Source organism: Dichomitus squalens (genome assembly GCF_000275845.1).
Source record: "Dichomitus squalens LYAD-421 SS1 unplaced genomic scaffold DICSQscaffold_41, whole genome shotgun sequence".
NCBI lineage: Eukaryota > Fungi > Basidiomycota > Agaricomycetes > Polyporales > Polyporaceae > Dichomitus > Dichomitus squalens.
In genome coordinates, this window is record NW_006766923.1 from 97,086 (window position 1) to 115,293 (window position 18,208).

Sequence of the window (18,208 nt, forward strand, 5' to 3'; positions counted from 1 at the left end):
CGCTGCTATCCATGGGCAGTCGGTGGGACCGGGGGAGGGCGATAGCGTATAGAGTACCTGATATGACCGGTGACGGATACCCAGCATCGAGCATGACGACAGAGCTTCTTCGTAGATGCTGCATCCATAGATAATCAGAGGCAGGACGGAGAGCGGAACGTTGCACATGACTTACTGCAACCCGTTACACGTTAACGGTGTTCGGCACCCGATGCCATGTCCCATGCGTCCGTCGTACAGGGGAGCAAATTGAAACCCCAATTCCCGGACAAAAGACACCGAAGACAACCCACGCATGACGGCGGCCATCCTGTAGTCAGAACCGCTGGGCTAGTACACGCGCCCAATTTGTTGTACATAGCGTATCCAGTTCTGCGTCGTTACACAGGTGCCATAGTAAGGCAAACGTCTGCCAAGACCATCCCGCTGACCGAAGACTAGTTGTAGTGCTTCAGAACGATTCCGTTGATGTCCTGCTCCTCGATCGCATCGCCTTTCTTCGTAGTGGCCTTCAATCCGTAGGCCATCACGCGGGCGCGCCGATACTCACCCATCGAAGGCGCAATGGCGTCGTCGCATTTGCGAACGATCCCAACCCGTTGGAGTGCCAAGCTTTCCTTGAAAGGGACGAGCTTCACATCATCGTCCGGCAACGCGAAATAATAGGCCCCGAGGCGCGTGAAACCTCGCTGGTCCGCGGGAGGCTGAACGACACGGTGTATTGTGCCCTTGTAGAAGCCCCCAGATAGCATCTCCATTGCGTCTCCGACGTTCACAACCTAGTAAACAGAAGCTCAGTCAAGAGCCACATGGAGGAACAAAGAGCTAACTAGGGCGTTGTCCATATGTTTCACCCAGCGCCACTTTCCGTCTGGAGACAGGATCTGCAGGGCGGAGACAGGTTGGCTGTATAGGATAGTGACAGTTCCTTGGTCTAGTGCGCAGAGTTGAATAAATGCTTCACGGCGGGGTGTCCCAGTTCCGATTGCTCACCGGTGTGACCTTTCAGCCAAACGCCGTTTGTCTTGATCTCCTCTTCGGCGGTGCGAGGGTGACTACGCGGCATCTGTAAGAGGGTCAACTGTGAGAACCAGCGCACTTACTACTTGATGAACCGAGCTGTCGCGGGAAGAAGTGAGCTTGTCTCATAAAACGACGAGAAGGACGACATACCATGGCTATCCCCAACCGCGTCGAATTCATGGAGATGCACGAACGTCTCTTCGGGTAACTCCATCCCTAACGCTAGTAGCCTACAAGCACATCAGGGCAGGAGCAGAACATGACGTAGTGGTGTGCATACCGCAAGACAGGAAATAAGACGTTATAGTGATTGTGCTCAGAGAATGAGCGGAGCTCAGGGAGGAAAGGCTCTAGCGCCTTAGGGTGCTTCTGTTGCCCACAGATCGAGCGATGCACTGTCGAGGCAAAGTCAGAGTTCCATGCAACGCGCGAGGCCAGAGCACTTACGAGCATATTGCTCGTGTTGGTCCCGTACACCGTTTTCAATGGTCTACGACGACCAATTAGGAAATCGCGAAATGGTGAAGCATGGTAAACGTACCCAGAGCTGGCGAGGTTTATACCCTATCTTCGAACCCTCCTCTTGAATTTTGGCCGCATGATCCATCCGTTCTTTTTCAGACACTTGCGTGAAGAGGACGTTCCCAATGTCGAAGATGCGGTCAGTCTGCGAGCGTAGTGAGCACGAATGAGATCCAAGAATAACCACGTAGACATACCTGGGCCTTTGTAAGTCCATGGTTCACAACGTACATGAACCCAACACTGCGCATCACATCACGCACGCGAAGCGCGAGCTCCGCGAGACCCTCGGGGGTCGATGCTTGCGAGAGATCAATAATCTCTAAGTCTGCCCATTCGACTGTGCCACAAGTTAGACAGGTATCAGTGGGGAATTCGAACACGAGGATGAGGAAGTTACTCACGTGTTTCAGCCGTGGGCGGAGCGGGAGTATAATGGGGCACTGGAGGTACCGTAGCTACAGGCATTGAGTTTCTTTGTTCTGGTCCAATGGCTGGTGCCGTTAACTTGAAGAGAGAAAGATCGAGTAAGCAGGAAAACCTTGCGTCGCCTGACCCCCGTCCAAGCTGACGAGCGTCGTAGATGTCATACAGACAGCGGCGAAAGGGCACCTGTCGACATTCGAAGCAGGAAGCTCTGTGCAGGTACAGTTCCGTGGCACCGGGGTGCAAGCCGCTCAGCTGACGCTTCGCCACCGTGAGACCATTTAGAGGATGAAGCTTGGAAGCTTCCTTCGCGGCTTTCGCGTTCTGTGAAGAGAAACGCTCCGTAGTCTCCGACATCTCACGCACCCAAATATCGACGGTTCGGCACTCCGCACGGGTGTCCGCTGAAGATCATCGTGTGGTGCTTCTGTAAGGGCGCACAACACAAGAGTACTGTTCACAGAGCAGTCCGTGGATTGCGCGCCAGGCGGCGGCAAAGGGCATCGCCGCTAGGTTCGTGCACACCCGCGAGAGCTCGTCCCGTTGGAGTCGATTGGACGTAAAATTACTCGACGTATGGGAAAAAGTAGCGGTCTTACTGGAAGTGTCAGCTAGAGACTTGGACTTGGCGCACCCCTCCACTGCTCAATCGATCCTCGCTTTACGAGGTATGGACTCCGCTTCGTGCCAACAGCATCCCGCTAAGTTCAAGTTCGGCCCGCAGTGACGTGTAGTCCATAAACTGGGGCGGAAAGCCACGCAAAGACAAGCAGTTGCAGAGCATCAAGCGCTGATAAACGCTTAGCGAGGAACGATATTTGGAGGTCAATTCAAGGCCGTGGGTCATAGATGAGGTACTTAGATGAGCTCCTGGAGATTGGTGAATAGGCTTTTGCAAGCTACAAGTCGTGCGCCCATAACTTGTCATACAAGCGCCTTACTGATAAGGCAGAGACGGTAACGGGACCCCTGAAACCTCGCGCCGGCTCCCAAATCGGCACGGCGGAGCGCTCAAGTACGCAGCGCCCGCCGTGATGCGCCCGTAGCATCATTCAGAACTCCGCCTTTAATGTGTTAGACTTCAGTTTGCTCTTCTACTAGTCTCGTGACCAGACGTTCGGAGCTCCAAGCGGGAACGAAAAATCGGAGGTTCCCGAGCACCTTACAGTGCTTTGCAAAAAAGATTGCAGTGCGAAGCGCGCAAATCCGGTTTGCCCCTGTTTGGTCCCCCGTCGGCTACGGCGAGGATTTCTGTTTCGGGAACCGGGCGCTCACAAGGACTCCGTCCGTCAAAGCCGTGCTTGAGTCCGTGCCCGCTTTCCTACTGCCAAAATGCACGACGATGTTCTTTGCCTCAGCAACATAAATTTCTGAACATATTTGGTAGGTTTGTACCTGAAAAATCGACCATGCTGCAAGGAGGCTCCCGGCATTGCGGGCGTTTCCCCGGGTGGGCAAACAGAGACAAACAGGATTTTGCGCGCTTCGCACTGCAATCTTTTTTGCAAAGCACTGTAACGTCTGGTGGCTTCACCCCCGTGACTCCCCCATCGGTGACAGGCCGTGACGTCTCCTGCTTGCCTTCTACCGTCACTAAGCTTCCTGTCCGCCAGCGCTTATGGATCCCCGAGGCGCCGAAGAAGACATCGAGGCGCACCCCAGCGGTTGGGGAGCCCTCTTCGACGACGACGACGACGACGACGCCGACTATGCGCCATCCGACTGCGACACATTGTGGCTAATACTGAACATTGACAGCGGGCTGCCACATCGGGCACCAAGGGCGCACTCCGACTTTTTCGGACTGCCCCGACTGGGCGTCGGGATGTGACGCGTGTCACCGATGGGGGAGTAACGGGGGTGATGCCACCAGACGTTCGAGTGTCCGGATACCTCCGATTTTTCGTATCCGCTTCACACTCCGAACGTCTGGTCACGAGACTACTCTTCTACTAGTACTTACTCTGACGATCGATCTTGCATAACAGCAAAAATGGGGCCGTTTCGACACGCGTTGTCTACCAGCGCGTGGATTGTGTTGGCATGGAAGAGCGACATGGGCGAGGCCGCCGATACTCAGTGAGTGCCCGCGTATATAACCCACGATTTGACTTGTACGTGGCTCCAGCCGAGAACGCTTTCCACACCTGACACGACTGCGGCAGGACTCAGCGACACGTCTACAATGGCTACGCTCACCTACACGCCAGTTGATGACATACCCAAGGTGATGGTGATTTCAGCGCAGGCATGTCGCTCACATAACTCATCTCGAGATTCAGGTTCACGCTCGTGCGCGTGCGGCGTTCGAGAGTGGGAAGACGAAGTCTGTCGCTTTCCGCAAAGAGCAGATTGCCCAGGTGGGGTACCTGCTGAAGGACAACGAACTGTGCCTGAAGGAGGCTCTCAAGCAAGATCTTGGGCGACCGCATCTCGAGACGGAGTTGTATGTCCCTTTTTTGCGGTCAACTCTCACCTCAGCGACCATCTCTCTAACGCAGTCGCTGCTCTGACAGCTTAGACTTGTCCCCTGTCTACATTGACGTGGCGAAAGCATACAATTCCGTCGAAAGATGGGCCGCGGAACAGAAGGCCGAGTTCGACCTCAGCTTCTGGGCGATGGGCCCCAAGTATCGACATGAACCGAAAGGCGTCGTGCTCATCATCGCGCCCTTCAATGGGCCCGTCGTCCTGACCATGTCTCCTATCGTAAGTGGACGGTATTGAAGCCATTAGCATGAGCATAACGTGGCGCACCACTTGATACATGTCCTTGTTGCGAACTATAGGTTGGCGCAATCGCGGCAGGGTGCGCCATGGTGCTGAAGCCATCGGAACAGACTCCGGCGACGAGTGCGCTCTTTGCGGAGCTTTTCCCGAAATACCTCGACCCTGAGCTGTACCACGTCGTGAACGGCGGGGTACCCGAAACCACCAAGGTGCGTGCCATCATTTCTGACACTACCAGCTTTCACTGAACAACGTACGCTAGATTCTCGAGCTTCGATGGGATCATAGTGCGTTTTGCCAGTCATTGTCCACTGATTCGTCTGCCGGCTGATCATTCGGGTTTAGTTATGTACACGGGTAACGCTCGCATTGCTCGCATCGTCGCTGCAGCAGCCGCCAAGCATCTCACCCCATTGACCCTCGAGGTACGCCTCGTTCAGCTGTTGACGGTATCTGACTCATCCAGATGTCGTTCTAGCTTGGCGGTACGATAAGCTGGTTCCTTAAAAGTATACATGGCGTTTCATTGCGGATGTTTGACTGCAGGGAAGAACCCTGTTGTCCTCGATTCAAAGTCCGATATCAAGCTTGCCGCGAAACGCGTGTTCTGGGGTCGCTGCCTCAACTCCGGTCAAGTCTGCGTTTGCCCCGAGTACGTCCTAGTGCCTGAGCACCTGCAAGACGCGTTTGTAGACGCCGTGAAGGATGTGTACGACGAATCTGTCTCGTACCAAACAATCTGCTCCGGCTAAAGTATATTGCCTGCTAGGTACCAACAGTTCTATCCTGACGGACCGGAAAACTCAGACTCTCTCGGACGCATCGTCGGGGAGTCGCACGTGCAGCGTATCAAGAACTTGCTCGACAATACGAAGGGGAAGATTGTGTTCGGAGGTCAGGTCGATGTCTCGAAGAGATATGTTGCGCCGACCCTAGTTCGGGACGTCTCCGGAGACGACTCGCTGATGAGCGAGTAAGTCCCAAGCTTGCTCATCTCTAGATCCTGAACTGACTGTTTCCGCGCCGCAGAGAGATTTTTGGCCCCGTCCTGGTTGTCATTCCTGTGAAGGACACCGATGAGGCAATTCGCTTCATCAACAGCAGAGATGATCCACTCGTGGTATACGTGTTCTCACAGGATAAGGCCTTCCAGAGCAAGGGTGAGTCCAGGGCCTCATTTGTAATGTCGGGTACGAACAAACTTCTCAGTGTTCAACAACACGAAGAGCGGTTCGGCGGTCGCGAACGACACAATGATCATTGTCCGAGGTATGTGTTACTTGCTCAAGTCTGCAGACAATGACGCTCAGCGCGGGATCTGCAGTTCCCGGCCTCCCTATGGGTGGTGTTGGTGCGAGTGGATGTAAGTAGCTTTGTGATTAGACCCGCTCCGCCCGTAGCGCTGACCTGTCGTCGTGGCAGACGGGTATTACACAGGAAGGGACATGTTCGAGCAATTCACGCATAAGCGTGCATTCATTGACAACCCGAGCTGGTAAGCTTCCACTGCCACGTCATCGCAGACAGCAGCTCACGCCACGGCCTAATCTAGGGTTGATACGCTCGGTTTCGGATGCAGGTATCCCCCCTACAAGGTGCGCCCATCTCACCTTCCCAGAGCTGTATTGCGCGCTAAGCCACGATCATTAGTCGCTCGGTCCGCTCAACGCCCTATTACCGTCGCTCCCTCCCCGTCCTGGGAAGAATAACGGGCCACGAAGGTGGGCGTTATGGATGTCCGCCGCGCTCGTTGGCGCAGCTTGTGTCCTGCTAACACGCCAGGACGATCTCAATCGACTGTTGTAGTTGGTGCTTATTCAAGAGCCGCTTGTGAACATCTAGTCATCCTTCTGTACTGGTCGTGCTGTTGTATGACATGCTTGCATTGAGCTTCGTGAACGAGATCGGCCTTTTTTGACCGTGGCGAAATATGGCGTCGCGAGCCTGATCTGGACCACACGCGTCGCTGGGAACAGTACATGCTTCGCCGAAAACGCGGTCCGACTGGATCCGCAGCATCGTGGCCGTAGGGTGGTGAAAAGGTATGTGGCAACTTGCCCGTTGCACAGGCAAGTGATGATGCCCCCATGTTGTACGTTCTCGTTTCATCGCTCTTCCTGTTACATGCTCATCGCTATCGACTCTAGAGATTTAGATTGAAATCCTCAATCGACGCTACTTCTGCTGAATGCCCGCGTCGCTAGCTGGTAACAATGATCCTCGATATTCATATCCCCTCCGACTGCGAGAGACGCGCACATATACGACAGTTTGACGGTAACCAGGGTGCGTCTCCTAATCATCCCAATATTAATGTCTTGTCTGCTAATCGCGACAATATCCTAGACTTAATGGCCACATGCAGAGCACGACCTCGGAAGCATCATCACGAATCCATACGACGTCTGAAAATCACCTTCGACTGCCTCACGTCCATCCTGTCCGTCATTTCCCTCATACCAGTAGCCCAAGCGGCGGCCCCAAACAACGCGCTCCAGCTATTCCCACTCCTTCAAGCCTTCCAGTGTCAGGATCTATTCATTTCCTGGCAAGGCGGGATCCCAGACTATGGCCTTACGGTCATCAGCGACCACGTAGAGGAGTTTTCAGGCATATCTGGGACGACATTCCAGTGGCTGGTGGATGCTCCCTTGGGTACCACCGCGACCATATCGCTTAAGGACAGCACTGGCTCTAGTACCGACAGTCCGCTATTTCAAGTAGTTGACGGCCCTGGTTCCAGCAACAGTTGCTTGCCGCTCTCGTCTCCGACCACTTCTAGCTCTACCTCCACTTTCCCCTCTGCTTCGTCTCCGTTGATCACTGTGACTGTGGTAGAGAGCACTCCTACCTTGCTCTCCGGTGGACCTTCGCATCCCTCGCTTCCCGCTGGTGCGATCGCCGACATCGCGTTGGAGGCTGCACTATTGTCGCTTGCTATTGTCGGGCTGCTGATCGCATTCATACTTCATTGGAAGGAACGTGCGCGGGACGTAAGGGATGGAGCTGCAGCAGGTACGCGATATGTCTCGGATCAGGCCCAGCGCGTCCTTTTGACTTGGAGTATTGTTATAGACTGGCTCGAATCTCCCCGCCCGCTCACGCCGAATCCTTGGAGTATGAGCCAGTCCACGGCCGCAGCGTCCATCGCCCCCCAAGTTAGCCTAAGGCGTATCCAGGAGTTGCGTGACGGCACCCTCAGGCGGGGTACAACCACTGGCATGCAGAGCGTTGCTAGTCACCGCCACCATTCAGTCGTCGACACTGGCGCCAAGTGAGGCAACGGTCTTGTACACATTGCCTACTCTTGGTGATGGATCCTCCCCTCCCTCTGTTCGATTTGATGCCCAGAGGGAGAGGTGATGGAGGGACCTGCCTCAGTCAAATCTCTACGTGACGCGTTGGAACCTGCCCTATCTGATATAGAAGCAGACATCGCGAGTAGGCCCTCCTGTGAACGACGGTTGGCGGACTTGAGTGGGAAACCGTCTCAAACAACACGTAGTAGCGCGAACAGAGCCTTGTGAGATAGCTTGATGTATTCCCGCTGGACGACGGACTCCGTCATGGAGCTTGGCACATGTTTGAGTACGAATGTTTGATATGCCCCTCTTCAGCCTGGTTATTACTAGCTCTGATTGTGCTCTGATTATGTTGAGATGTCGCTGCCGAGGGCTAGTACTATACCTTGCGTTTAGGATACATCGGAGAGTCGATTGTAGCCTGACTGCATCAAGGGTGATCAAACGGAAGAACAGCGACGTTAGGATCGTTTCCAGACGTAACTATCATAGCTAAGAGATTCTTGAAGAATAGGTCAATATACAGCACGACATGGGTAATATCGTAGAAAACAACCAATGGAGTCTTGAGAATGTAAGCGGACCTCATACTACCGAATACGGAGGGGGGAGCCCGGACCCTCCTTGGTTCACGTCTCGTTGTTCTACAACCGCATCGACCATCTGCCCGCCACTTGCATCGTCACCCTCGGAGATAGGTTCAGGACCACCGAGCAAGCGCACGCCCGCATCCGTCTCTTGCCGGGGTGTCCTTGGTGATCGGGGCGTCCTCGGACTGCCCACGCTGCTCGCCAGAGTACTCGTATCGCGATCGCGACCTGTGTCGCGGTCTCCCGAAGAGCTGGAGGGAGCTGTGGAAAGCCCGAGACTCGCTGTGTGCGCTCGCAGGGGAGCCGTGGAGGCATCGGTGCTCGCATATGACATCGTAGACGTATCCGAGGTGTTGTGCGTGTGCAAGGGTCTTTTTGCCTTGCGAGTCTGAGATTGCCCATCCGAAAGAGACGTCGTGGACTGATGTGGGAGAGGAGGGACGGGATAAGGGCTATGAGGTACGCTGATCTCGCCGCGATCCGTGCTGGGGCTCGAGGGTCCCGAAACGATCACGGAGTCTGTAGGTGAGGGAGGCTTGAACGGGTCCACGACGTTAGCCAGTCCGTTCATGATGCCGTCGTACGTCATGGCAGGGAGGAGATCGCGCTGCTGCATAGCGAGCGTCGGGGCCCCATTGGCGAACGTTGGTGACAATACGGATCTGTCGATGTCGAAGTCATGAGTGCGGGGCCTGATGCGTCGCGCAGCGCGCTTGAACCACGAAGTGCGAGCAGATTCAGGAAAAACACCGCTTGAGCTGGACGAAGGTGAGGGTGTGTGTATCCCGGATCTGCGGCGACGGAGTCGGCGCGTGAGGATGCACCAGACCGCCAGCGCAGTGACGATAACTGCGATTGCCCCAACTCCGATGGCGATCCCTACGATAGGGCCTACACTCAGTCCTGTCCGCGAAACGGCGGCGAGTGTGCTGCTTTGTGAAGGTGAGCTAGTCGCAGAAACGGAGACGACTAGAGATGATGGACCTCCGATGCTAGTGGTCGGGTCACCTAACGCGGTGGAAGAAGAGCTGATGCAGCTGTTATCGGCCCCTGGTAGGACCTGCACAGATGGAATCCCGCCCGCGTCCCCGGCTGCGTCTTTGATGTCGAACATCAGGTTGCTACCCGCGGTGAAGTTGACTGTCCAGAGAAGCATCGATGCATTCAAGTTCATGTAAGCCTGAACGAGACTAGGGTCTTCGTTCCCGTCGGGTTTGAGTGGACCTATTTTGAGCGTGAATGGGGGGCTGCCGCCTGTCCATGTAAGAGTCGTATGGGCACATTGCGTGAAATTTGTTTGCTGGAGGAGTATGGATTCGGCGCTGACAACAGGTGCAAAGGACAGACTGAAAAGCACAAGCCCGACCGTGTATGCTATAGAGAACAGCTTCAACATGCTGTTCCTGACACTGCCTGTCATACGACGTAGTGCATGCTGGGTAACGTCGTAGACATTGTCCGTTGACGTCACCGAGTGCCTGAGCATCCGGGGATCTGTAGGGAAGTCAGTCAAATTCTGTGCATCGCGAAGAATCAACGCTTTCACCAATGCATAATGTCATGGCAACGCCGTTCCTAGATAAGTTCGACGTTATTCGGGACACGATGGATGGTGCGCTGTTGAACGACACGTCAAAGATATAAGGCGAGGCGACCTGATCGGTACGGCGATAAGCAGGGATGGAGTACATTAAGGCAACGTTGTAGTGTAGCGTTGTCGTAAGAGCAGTATTTCTGCACGTAAATTAGAAGTGGCGGGGTAGGAGAGGTGTAGGAGGGTGGCGAGGTGCAGGCGAGGTAAACAGCGTCAGAAGGAGGGCGAGATGGAAGGGGCTGGGGTCAGCTTTTAGAGTTCGTCCCAAAAGTTCACTGTCACTTCATGTTTCCGAAAGCACCCACAAAGCGCACGCCAGGCGATCCGAGTCCACCGGGCTGTTCCAGCCCAGTTTCCCAGTCTCGAGAAGTTTGCGGTCAGCTGCACTGGCGTGTTGGCACGCGCGCGTCTGATAACTGGTCTGTATGGAGGTGAAGATGAATGCATGAACTACCGCTAACCAGAAGAGTCCATCTACAAATTTGACGAAGCGATCCAGACGCGGGAGATCAAGACATATGTAGCCTGTACATGCACACAGTCGTTTGCATATCAAACTGCAGTCGACGCGCGCGCCGCGGGGCTGTTTGCCCGTGTTTGCAACGCTGTGAGCGAGCGTCTCTCTGCCTGTTTGGGACCGGCCTCTGTCAACCCATTGTGGCCATCAAGTACAAAAAGCATCTCCTGCATTGAAAGCCAACAAGGCATTGCTAGGGGCCATATTGTATGTAATATCAACCCGCTACGACATTTTTGAGGGATTTTATCTGTTTTCATTGAGGGTGCACCCACCGAAGTGGCAGTCCTAGCCGGTACCCGACGGCGGAGCAAACACGAACAAACAGGCTCGACGCGCGCAAGACACTGCAGTTTGATATGCAAACGACTGTAAATTATTGAGACCAGTGGCTCGAGAGCAGGGAGGCGCGGCAATACCGGTAGCCGGATTGCCGGACCCGGGATCTGAGAAATGGAAACGATCTAGACTCAACAGTCTCAAACGCTTCCTATGTTATGCTGTTGGCCGGCTCTCCCTTCTCACCGCGATACAGATACTGGAAGCATTGCGAACAAGTACATGCTGTCCATACAATGCTTGCAAAAATTAAGCAAGCTCCTATACAGCAGCCTGAAAGTCTGAAGGAACACAGCTTAGTACGTCGGTCAACTTGTACTCGCGCGTTGTTGCTTAGGCTCACACGAGCTCCTGTCCAGGATATTGATACTTAGACGCATCCACAGTTCTGGATTCAAGGTGCAGCCAGCCTAAACCAGTCTGCATGTGGGTGCCCACACTTCAATTAGAGATGAGTATAGCCGGCGGCATGACATCGAGCACCGCTTGTCCTCTTACGTACAGGAGGATAGTACCGTCCATGGCGACGTCGCCTCACCACTCACTCAAGCACGCCAATTCCTAAGTCACACCTCCCAGTCCACGAGTCCTCCCCTCATAAAGAATTCTACACAGTGAAAGGAAGTCATATTTGTCGATGGTGAGCACTTGTACTTCCGTATTCCCTACAGCATCTCCTGACCTCTGCACTCCGCTATCATATGTTTGAAGGGATCACATCGAGATGTCCGCTCATTTAACTTCAGTCAGTTGACGTGTATAAGATGGAAGCGCATTAGCCGCGCCAAACTCCTCAATGTACATAGTAGGTACATAGTCATTCTAGCGTATCTTTCGGGCTGCGTCCCCGGTGAGCTCATCATTATGCTGCATCTTGCGATGATCAAGTGCTCATCATAATATGATGTCAAACAATCACATCGTTTGAGAACAGTGGATGGTATTCATCTACACAACAAAGAAGTGGATCAAAGTCTCCGAGTCGCACTTTGTCAAATTTTGTCAGTCTACTCGGTGACGACTGAGTAGCCTCGTCAGTACAAGCCTGGTCAGGAATCCTCAAAATGACACTTCTACGTACCTGTGGCGCTCGTCGGGGATGACGGCGTTCTTGTAGGCTCCACGCTTTCCTGGACTGGAATCAGCAAAATGAGTAACATGTTGCCTCCATAAGCCTCGACCCCAGCAGCTTGTTTGATCTCAGTAGGGTCTTGGTCTTCGAGGGTCACGGGAAATGGCCCCATTTCTCTCCGCGACGCTCTCATCGCACTGGGACTGTGTTGTCACTTGCATATCAACCGCTCCGAATTCGCAACGTGGGTCCTCTAGCATGGCCCATAGCCGCAGGCACACATTTGGTCTCAATAGCTTCGAACTAGAATGGAAACCATCATTCACTGTCTCATCTCAATACTCTGTGGTATATTACGATGCTCTCCTCACGACGTAAGCTCTCCTTCAGGCCTGTAATACTGTTTTCTGCGACTGAAGAACTCGATATGAATATGGAGGGTGAACGTACGAAAGGAGATCAGAAATAGGAGGTCCGAGCCGGAGACGTCTATGGGGCCCCACGCTCTTCGTCCCGTCAGCGGATTCGGTAATGGAGCTCCTCGCAATTCATATCGAGGTAAGCAAGGATAGCTAAGGCAGTTATCGGAGGCGTTTTTGAACCCCCTCTACTCTCACGATCTGCAAAGAGAGGCCGCAATTGAGGTCGACTTTGCTTGCGCGACGCCGGTGTGTAGTGTAATTTCCTTCTAGAATATAGTCGTTGCTTGGTGGCACTATCTGTAGGGCATCGGAGTCGAATCAAGACCTAGAAGCGTGATGCGGAAACATTCCTCGTGACTGTTTAACAAAAAGGTAGACGGTACCACATTTGAAGGATTACAGAATGCACGTGAGAGGGCCCATGACGTCTTCATATCATGACAGGGAAAAGACTACAACTAATAACCAAAACGAGGACATCACGGCATGCCATTTAGGGGGAATTACCTCAGTTGATTGAGTAATGAGCATATGGCGGAGGTAGCGTTGTCTCCCCCGACTCGCTCCTGACGTCCGAGACCTCCGTCTCTCCAAGTGATCCAATACGCTCGGAGCCCCCTGAAAACCGCACGCTCCCATCCGCCCCGAACACCATCACGCCACCGCCCGTACCGCCATCCCTCAGCACCGACGAAGCCACAGCCTCGGGCGCCTCGTCAGATCCGAACTGCGTGGGGCTCACGCTCATAGCGCGCACATCCGCCGTAGACGCGTTCGTGCTTGAGTTTGATAGCTCCCGCATGTGCTTCTGGGCTCGCCTGATCTCCGAGAGCGACGTAGTCGACTCCCGTGGGACGAGGTATGGCGTTGGGCGCAGGTCCTGCTCGCCGCGGTTAGAGCCACCCCCGAACATGGACTGGGACGGGGCCACGAAGTTGTACGGTTTGTCCGGATCGGCAGAAATGAGCGTGGAAGAGATGCCGGTGTAGGGCACGCTGGAAGCTCCGTCTGAGAATGCGGGCGACACGATGTTCCTATCGTAATCTTTCCCTATGCACGGTGTGCAGAGAATCAGCCCATGTGCGAGAAATGTATGGTCGGCGAGAGATGAAGCGATTCGAGGCAACGCTACGTACCTGGTTGTTGCATAAGGGACCTGCGCCTCAGCACGGCCCAGATGGCACCGACGATTAGTCCGATGCCAATGAGGCTAACAGCGACCGCGATCCCGGCGATAGCGCCTTTACTCAATCCGCCTCCGGGAGACTGAACTTCGGTTGACATAGGGGGGACGATGGCTTGGCTTGAGGCCGTCATTGGGCTGAGAGTACTCTCGATGTTGCTAGAGGTGGCGGCCTGCGAGGTCGTCGGGCTGGCAGCGCTCAAGCAACTGGAATTCGAGCTCTGCAGCACGATCGAATGTCCGCCTGCACTGCCGGTCAAGCCGCTCCCGACCACATCAAGTTGAAGTGTGGTGTTCGCAGGAAAATCGGGTGTCCACGTGAAGACCAGATTAGTGATATTGATGTGCCGCTCGTTTTGGCTAGTAACTTGCATGTTGCCTACGAGCGGCTCAACATCTAATCTGTAAGGCGGAGTGCCTCCCGTCCAGTTCAGGGTGACGGGTTCGCAGAGAGTGACGGTGGAAGGTGGATGGAAGGATATCGGGTCTTCAGCGCTCACAAGAGGAAAGAGGAACGCAGCACTGAAGACGAGCCCACCCATCAGAGTCGAGAGAGGGCTGAGTTTTCGGGGAGATGGACGACCCCTGAAGACAGCATCGTAAGCGTATGCATGGCCTACGTCCATGGAGAGTGCGTGTGGAACGCTTTCTACAATGCGCACGGCAGTATCAGACGTTTTCAATCTGAGGGACTTTGAAGATCATATCACATACTGGCGTGCCCCATCGTATCAGCTCTAATCGCAAGATACGTGGATTGGTCTTCTTGAACCCCGAGGATTCTCTTGTCCTCTATTCCTGTAACCTCTGGCTTCTTGTTGCTGCAGGCCATTATTTGACTCTATCGGAGTCTCCGTTATACGACGAAGCGGCGATGCGTATAGTCAGGGCGTCTAGGAGTCGTCAGTGGAAAAGACGAGCATACCGGGTGTGCAGAGACTCCAACAGACCACCGGAAGCTACAGAAGATAGCAAAGATCTGGTACTCAGCTGGCGCTATTTAAAGCCAGCGTCCAAGTCCAGGCCACAGGCTGTTCAGGCAAGGTTCAAGGCTTTAGAGGGGTCGCGGGAGTCAGCTGGACCACCCAAGCATACGGAGACGCGCGCCGATAACACCTTTGAGGGGAAGGTATGCGGCTTTATTCTCATGAAGCTGAGAAGCTCACTATACCGCTGAGGTAAAACAACTGGAAGCAGTCGTTGCGGGGGGACGCAGGCGTGCCGATGGACCATGGCCAGTCGCGTGCGCTCGTCAGCAAGAGGTCGTCCAACACGTTGCTGACTGGTCAGCGACAGGTTTAGATATGACTAATTGAATACATACACGAAGATTGCGTGCAGTTTAGATCGCCCGCTCAAGGAAAGTTTTGCTCGTGGCAATCCGTCGTCTACAGCGAAGATATGAGGTGCGTAGATGGGCGTTTACCAGCGGTTTCGGGGTCCCAGAAGGCGGTGATCCGAGTATGCCACCTACGCATCAAGCAATGGTCGTAGAGTCATGTCATCGTATACTCATCTGCAGTCCGCCCTAAGCCTGATGGACAACACACCTTTGCTCGCATTTCTTTCGAGGCGCAGAGTAAGGAAAAGAAGGACGCGGTAATTCGTCCAGTTGCCCCCGGTCTACGTACCGATATCAATGTCGTCCTGAGTCCTTTTTCGAGTGGCCGAGTCGATGACGCATGCCATTGCCGCACTGGAAGCCTCTCTGAACTCCAATATTGGGCTCAGCCTTACAAGTCAATATCCTCGGTGCGTGGAAAGCGGAGTTCCGCACGCTGAAGCTGGTCAGGCTCAGGGGCCTTCTTGCGCTCCCAAGACGTGTTCAACCGCTTCTCGCAGGTGGAGATGCATCCATACGCAGTAGGTCTGTACTCACATGCACACTGCTCTACCGTTAGCCTATCTAATGTTCTGTCAGGGTGGGAGCCTCTGCTCTTCGCTGCTCAGGAATGCTAGTCAGCGGACAACCCTGACGTCGAATAATAGCCCCGTTTCCCATGTCCCCACGACCTCTGTTTCTCTTCTTGCCCTAGCGACTTCGCGAGGCCTTAAATACATACCTATATATATGACAGAAACTGCTACCGCCTCTAGTCGCACATCTTGGTCGCCGCACAGAGCCTTGAGCCATAATGCCCGCAACCACAATTCCGTACGCACCGCATTATGTCCCGGCCCCGGCTACCAAAGAAGATCGTAAGCCAGCCATTCGAGATTTTGCGCATGATACATGGACTCAGGCTTCCAACATAACGCAGTCGAATGGGCGGACCTTCCTATCATCGACCTGTCTAAGGCAGCCACTCCTGAGGGCCGCGCTGAACTCGCTCCAGCCATGCGAGATGCGATGCACACCCATGGCTTCGTCTACGTCGTGAACCACGGACTTACTCAGGCTCAGGTCGGTACCTCTAGGTTGCTCTCATGTGCTAATAATTCTAATTTGTCGTTTCGTCTATGACAGAGAGACCGCATGTTCGATGTCGCGGACGTTGCGTTCTCACAGGTTCCTGAGGAAGAGAAGAAGCAATACACTGCGAACTTCAAAGAGACGGGCTTGTATAGCGGATACAAGCTGCGCCAGTACTGGGTAGCGTGTCACAACTGCTGTCAATTGGCACATGCACTGACTCTGTCCAAAGCACATCGACAATGGCGTCAGAGATCAAATCGAACACTTCAACAGTACGCTAAGTTTTCCAACGGAGTATGGCGCGCGCAGAGCTGACATCGAGATCAATTGCAGTGCATCATGGCATCTACGGTCGCGACATCTATCCAAAGGCACTCCAACCATTCCTGGCTGAAATACGCACATTCTCGGAATACAATCACTTCAACATCCTTCATCCAATTCTGAGGTATGCACAGGCTGTACTCTCCCTACGCTATTCCTCAATATATCCCGTCCCTCAAGGCTTCTGGCCAGGGGGATGGAGCTCCCAGAGGAGACGTTCGTGAACATGCACAACTTCGACGCCGCCGGAGAAGGGTGGAGTAAGTGTCGCTCTTTGTATTATGACATGATATTTACATATTGAATGCCTTTCTTTCTACCAGTCCGCTTCATGAAGTAGTGAGTGCGATGTGCACAGGGCCTTCGGGGTATCACAGCTGATGTGGGAGCTACAGTTATCCGCGCTCAGAGGACGACGAGAAGAACACCAAGAATGTCTGGCTCAAGGGCCACACTGGTGCGTGCTGATCAGTATCTGCACTTGTCGCCGTCGACGCTGAGTGCAGCCTACAGATTTTGGCACGATCACTATCCTCTGGAGTCAACCCGTCACCGCGCTGCAAATCCTCTCCCCGGATGGCAAATGGCGCTGGATCAGGCACATGGACAACGCTCTGGTACGCCCCGCACTCTCATTCCGGTCCGTATCGTTATGACCTTCGTGTAATCCCAACCTCGAAGGTCGTCAACATCGGCGACTCCTTGGAGATGCTCTCTGGAGGCTTCTACAAGGGCACAATCCACCGCGTTGTGCAGCCCCCGGCCGATCAGCGCGGTTACGAGCGTCTGGGAGTGTTCTACTTCGCGCTCGCGGACGACGATGTGAAGCTCGTGCCATGCCTTGAGAGTCCTCTGCTGCAACGCATTGGGGTAAAACGGCGGGTGGCGGACGAGGCCGCGCCGAATCAGGAGGAGATGCGCAAGGCGCGCACGGCCTCGTATGGGACGTCGAAGCTGAAGAAGAGGGAGGACGGGAACGAGGAGGAGGTCGTTGCTGGAATTGTCGTCAAACACTTCAACTAAACCTGCTGCCTGGGACCGTATTCGCGGTATCGCAGAGACGTCACATCACTGGCTGTAGCAATTGTTTAGGACTCAGATGATAGACGCTCCCGACTGATTCTCCGAGGGGATGTACGGTGTCTCATCCGGCGCGGCGGAGTCATGATGGGCTCCGACGGAAGTCGGGTTCCGACTCGGATGAAGGGGTAAGGATACAGTATCTCGCACGTTCTCTCCGGCACTCGAGGTCTGTGAGCGCTCGGTCGCTCAGTTGAGTAGCTCTGCCGTCCGACTCGTCATGTCACCGCCGCCATCGCGGAGAAGTCCAGCTCCCTGTGCTTCTATGTGAAGAGAATGAATTCTCGCCTCCCACAGTGAAGCGCACCCGGCGAAGATGTGAACAGGTGAGACGTGCTCCCGACTTAGATTGTGCAAGGAACAAGATATCCAAACACGGGCTTTTGCCCGCAGTCTGCCGGCGATATCAGCACAGATTTAGATATCAGTTCGCGCCATGTGAAGGTTTTGATGACACAGCCTGTTATCGGACCTTGGGACTACCTGGAGTCAATCATAAGGTCGGAGTACAATACAGAATCGCCCTAGGAGATTATGCCGCTGAAAGTCACGCGACTGGTTCGGTGCCAGGGCGAGTCATGCAACGTATGGCGCTTCTATCTCAATCTTGCACTGAAAATACCCCGCCGAAGGTTATTGTATGAAAACTCTAGGGAAAAGGAGAAACA

General features: G+C 54.2%; 6 protein-coding genes across 6 annotated transcripts; 3 read left to right on the top strand and 3 right to left on the bottom strand.

The window, feature by feature from the left end:
- Window positions 1-437: 437 nt before the first annotated feature.
- Window positions 438-2,013, bottom strand: DICSQDRAFT_173106 (Clavaminate synthase-like protein; the record flags this gene model as incomplete). The annotated part of the gene is made up of 10 exons (XM_007368903.1): window positions 438-779; window positions 831-934; window positions 994-1,055; window positions 1,104-1,119; window positions 1,174-1,253; window positions 1,304-1,418; window positions 1,471-1,513; window positions 1,565-1,690; window positions 1,743-1,885; window positions 1,950-2,013. The coding sequence occupies 10 exons, from the start codon at window positions 2,011-2,013 to the stop codon at window positions 438-440; spliced, it is 1,095 nt and encodes a 364-aa protein (XP_007368965.1).
- Window positions 2,014-4,156: 2,143 nt separating this feature from the next.
- On the top strand, window positions 4,157-6,200 carry DICSQDRAFT_67316 (NAD-dependent aldehyde dehydrogenase; the record flags this gene model as incomplete). The annotated part of the gene is made up of 13 exons (XM_007368904.1): window positions 4,157-4,198; window positions 4,254-4,417; window positions 4,488-4,680; window positions 4,761-4,910; window positions 4,964-4,988; window positions 5,047-5,126; window positions 5,180-5,186; window positions 5,248-5,423; window positions 5,481-5,674; window positions 5,731-5,861; window positions 5,911-5,970; window positions 6,026-6,064; window positions 6,124-6,200. The coding sequence occupies 13 exons, from the start codon at window positions 4,157-4,159 to the stop codon at window positions 6,198-6,200; spliced, it is 1,338 nt and encodes a 445-aa protein (XP_007368966.1).
- Window positions 6,201-6,914: 714 nt separating this feature from the next.
- Window positions 6,915-7,979, top strand: DICSQDRAFT_173108 (uncharacterized protein; the record flags this gene model as incomplete). Its single annotated transcript, XM_007368905.1, has 3 exons — window positions 6,915-6,987; window positions 7,048-7,716; window positions 7,777-7,979. The coding sequence occupies 3 exons, from the start codon at window positions 6,915-6,917 to the stop codon at window positions 7,977-7,979; spliced, it is 945 nt and encodes a 314-aa protein (XP_007368967.1).
- A 609-nt stretch (window positions 7,980-8,588) lies between these two features.
- Window positions 8,589-9,989, bottom strand: DICSQDRAFT_182655 (uncharacterized protein; the record flags this gene model as incomplete). Its single annotated transcript, XM_007368906.1, has 1 exon — window positions 8,589-9,989. The coding sequence occupies one exon, from the start codon at window positions 9,987-9,989 to the stop codon at window positions 8,589-8,591; it is 1,401 nt and encodes a 466-aa protein (XP_007368968.1).
- Window positions 9,990-13,045: 3,056 nt separating this feature from the next.
- On the bottom strand, window positions 13,046-14,346 carry DICSQDRAFT_173110 (uncharacterized protein; the record flags this gene model as incomplete). Its single annotated transcript, XM_007368907.1, has 2 exons — window positions 13,046-13,587; window positions 13,674-14,346. 2 exons carry the CDS (start codon window positions 14,344-14,346, stop codon window positions 13,046-13,048), a joined length of 1,215 nt encoding a protein of 404 aa, XP_007368969.1.
- A 1,509-nt stretch (window positions 14,347-15,855) lies between these two features.
- DICSQDRAFT_162995 (Clavaminate synthase-like protein) lies at window positions 15,856-17,485 on the top strand (the record flags this gene model as incomplete). The annotated part of the gene is made up of 10 exons (XM_007368908.1): window positions 15,856-15,919; window positions 15,982-16,124; window positions 16,188-16,313; window positions 16,366-16,408; window positions 16,470-16,584; window positions 16,641-16,720; window positions 16,784-16,799; window positions 16,856-16,917; window positions 16,974-17,077; window positions 17,142-17,485. The coding sequence occupies 10 exons, from the start codon at window positions 15,856-15,858 to the stop codon at window positions 17,481-17,483; spliced, it is 1,095 nt and encodes a 364-aa protein (XP_007368970.1).
- Window positions 17,486-18,208: the final 723 nt, after the last annotated feature.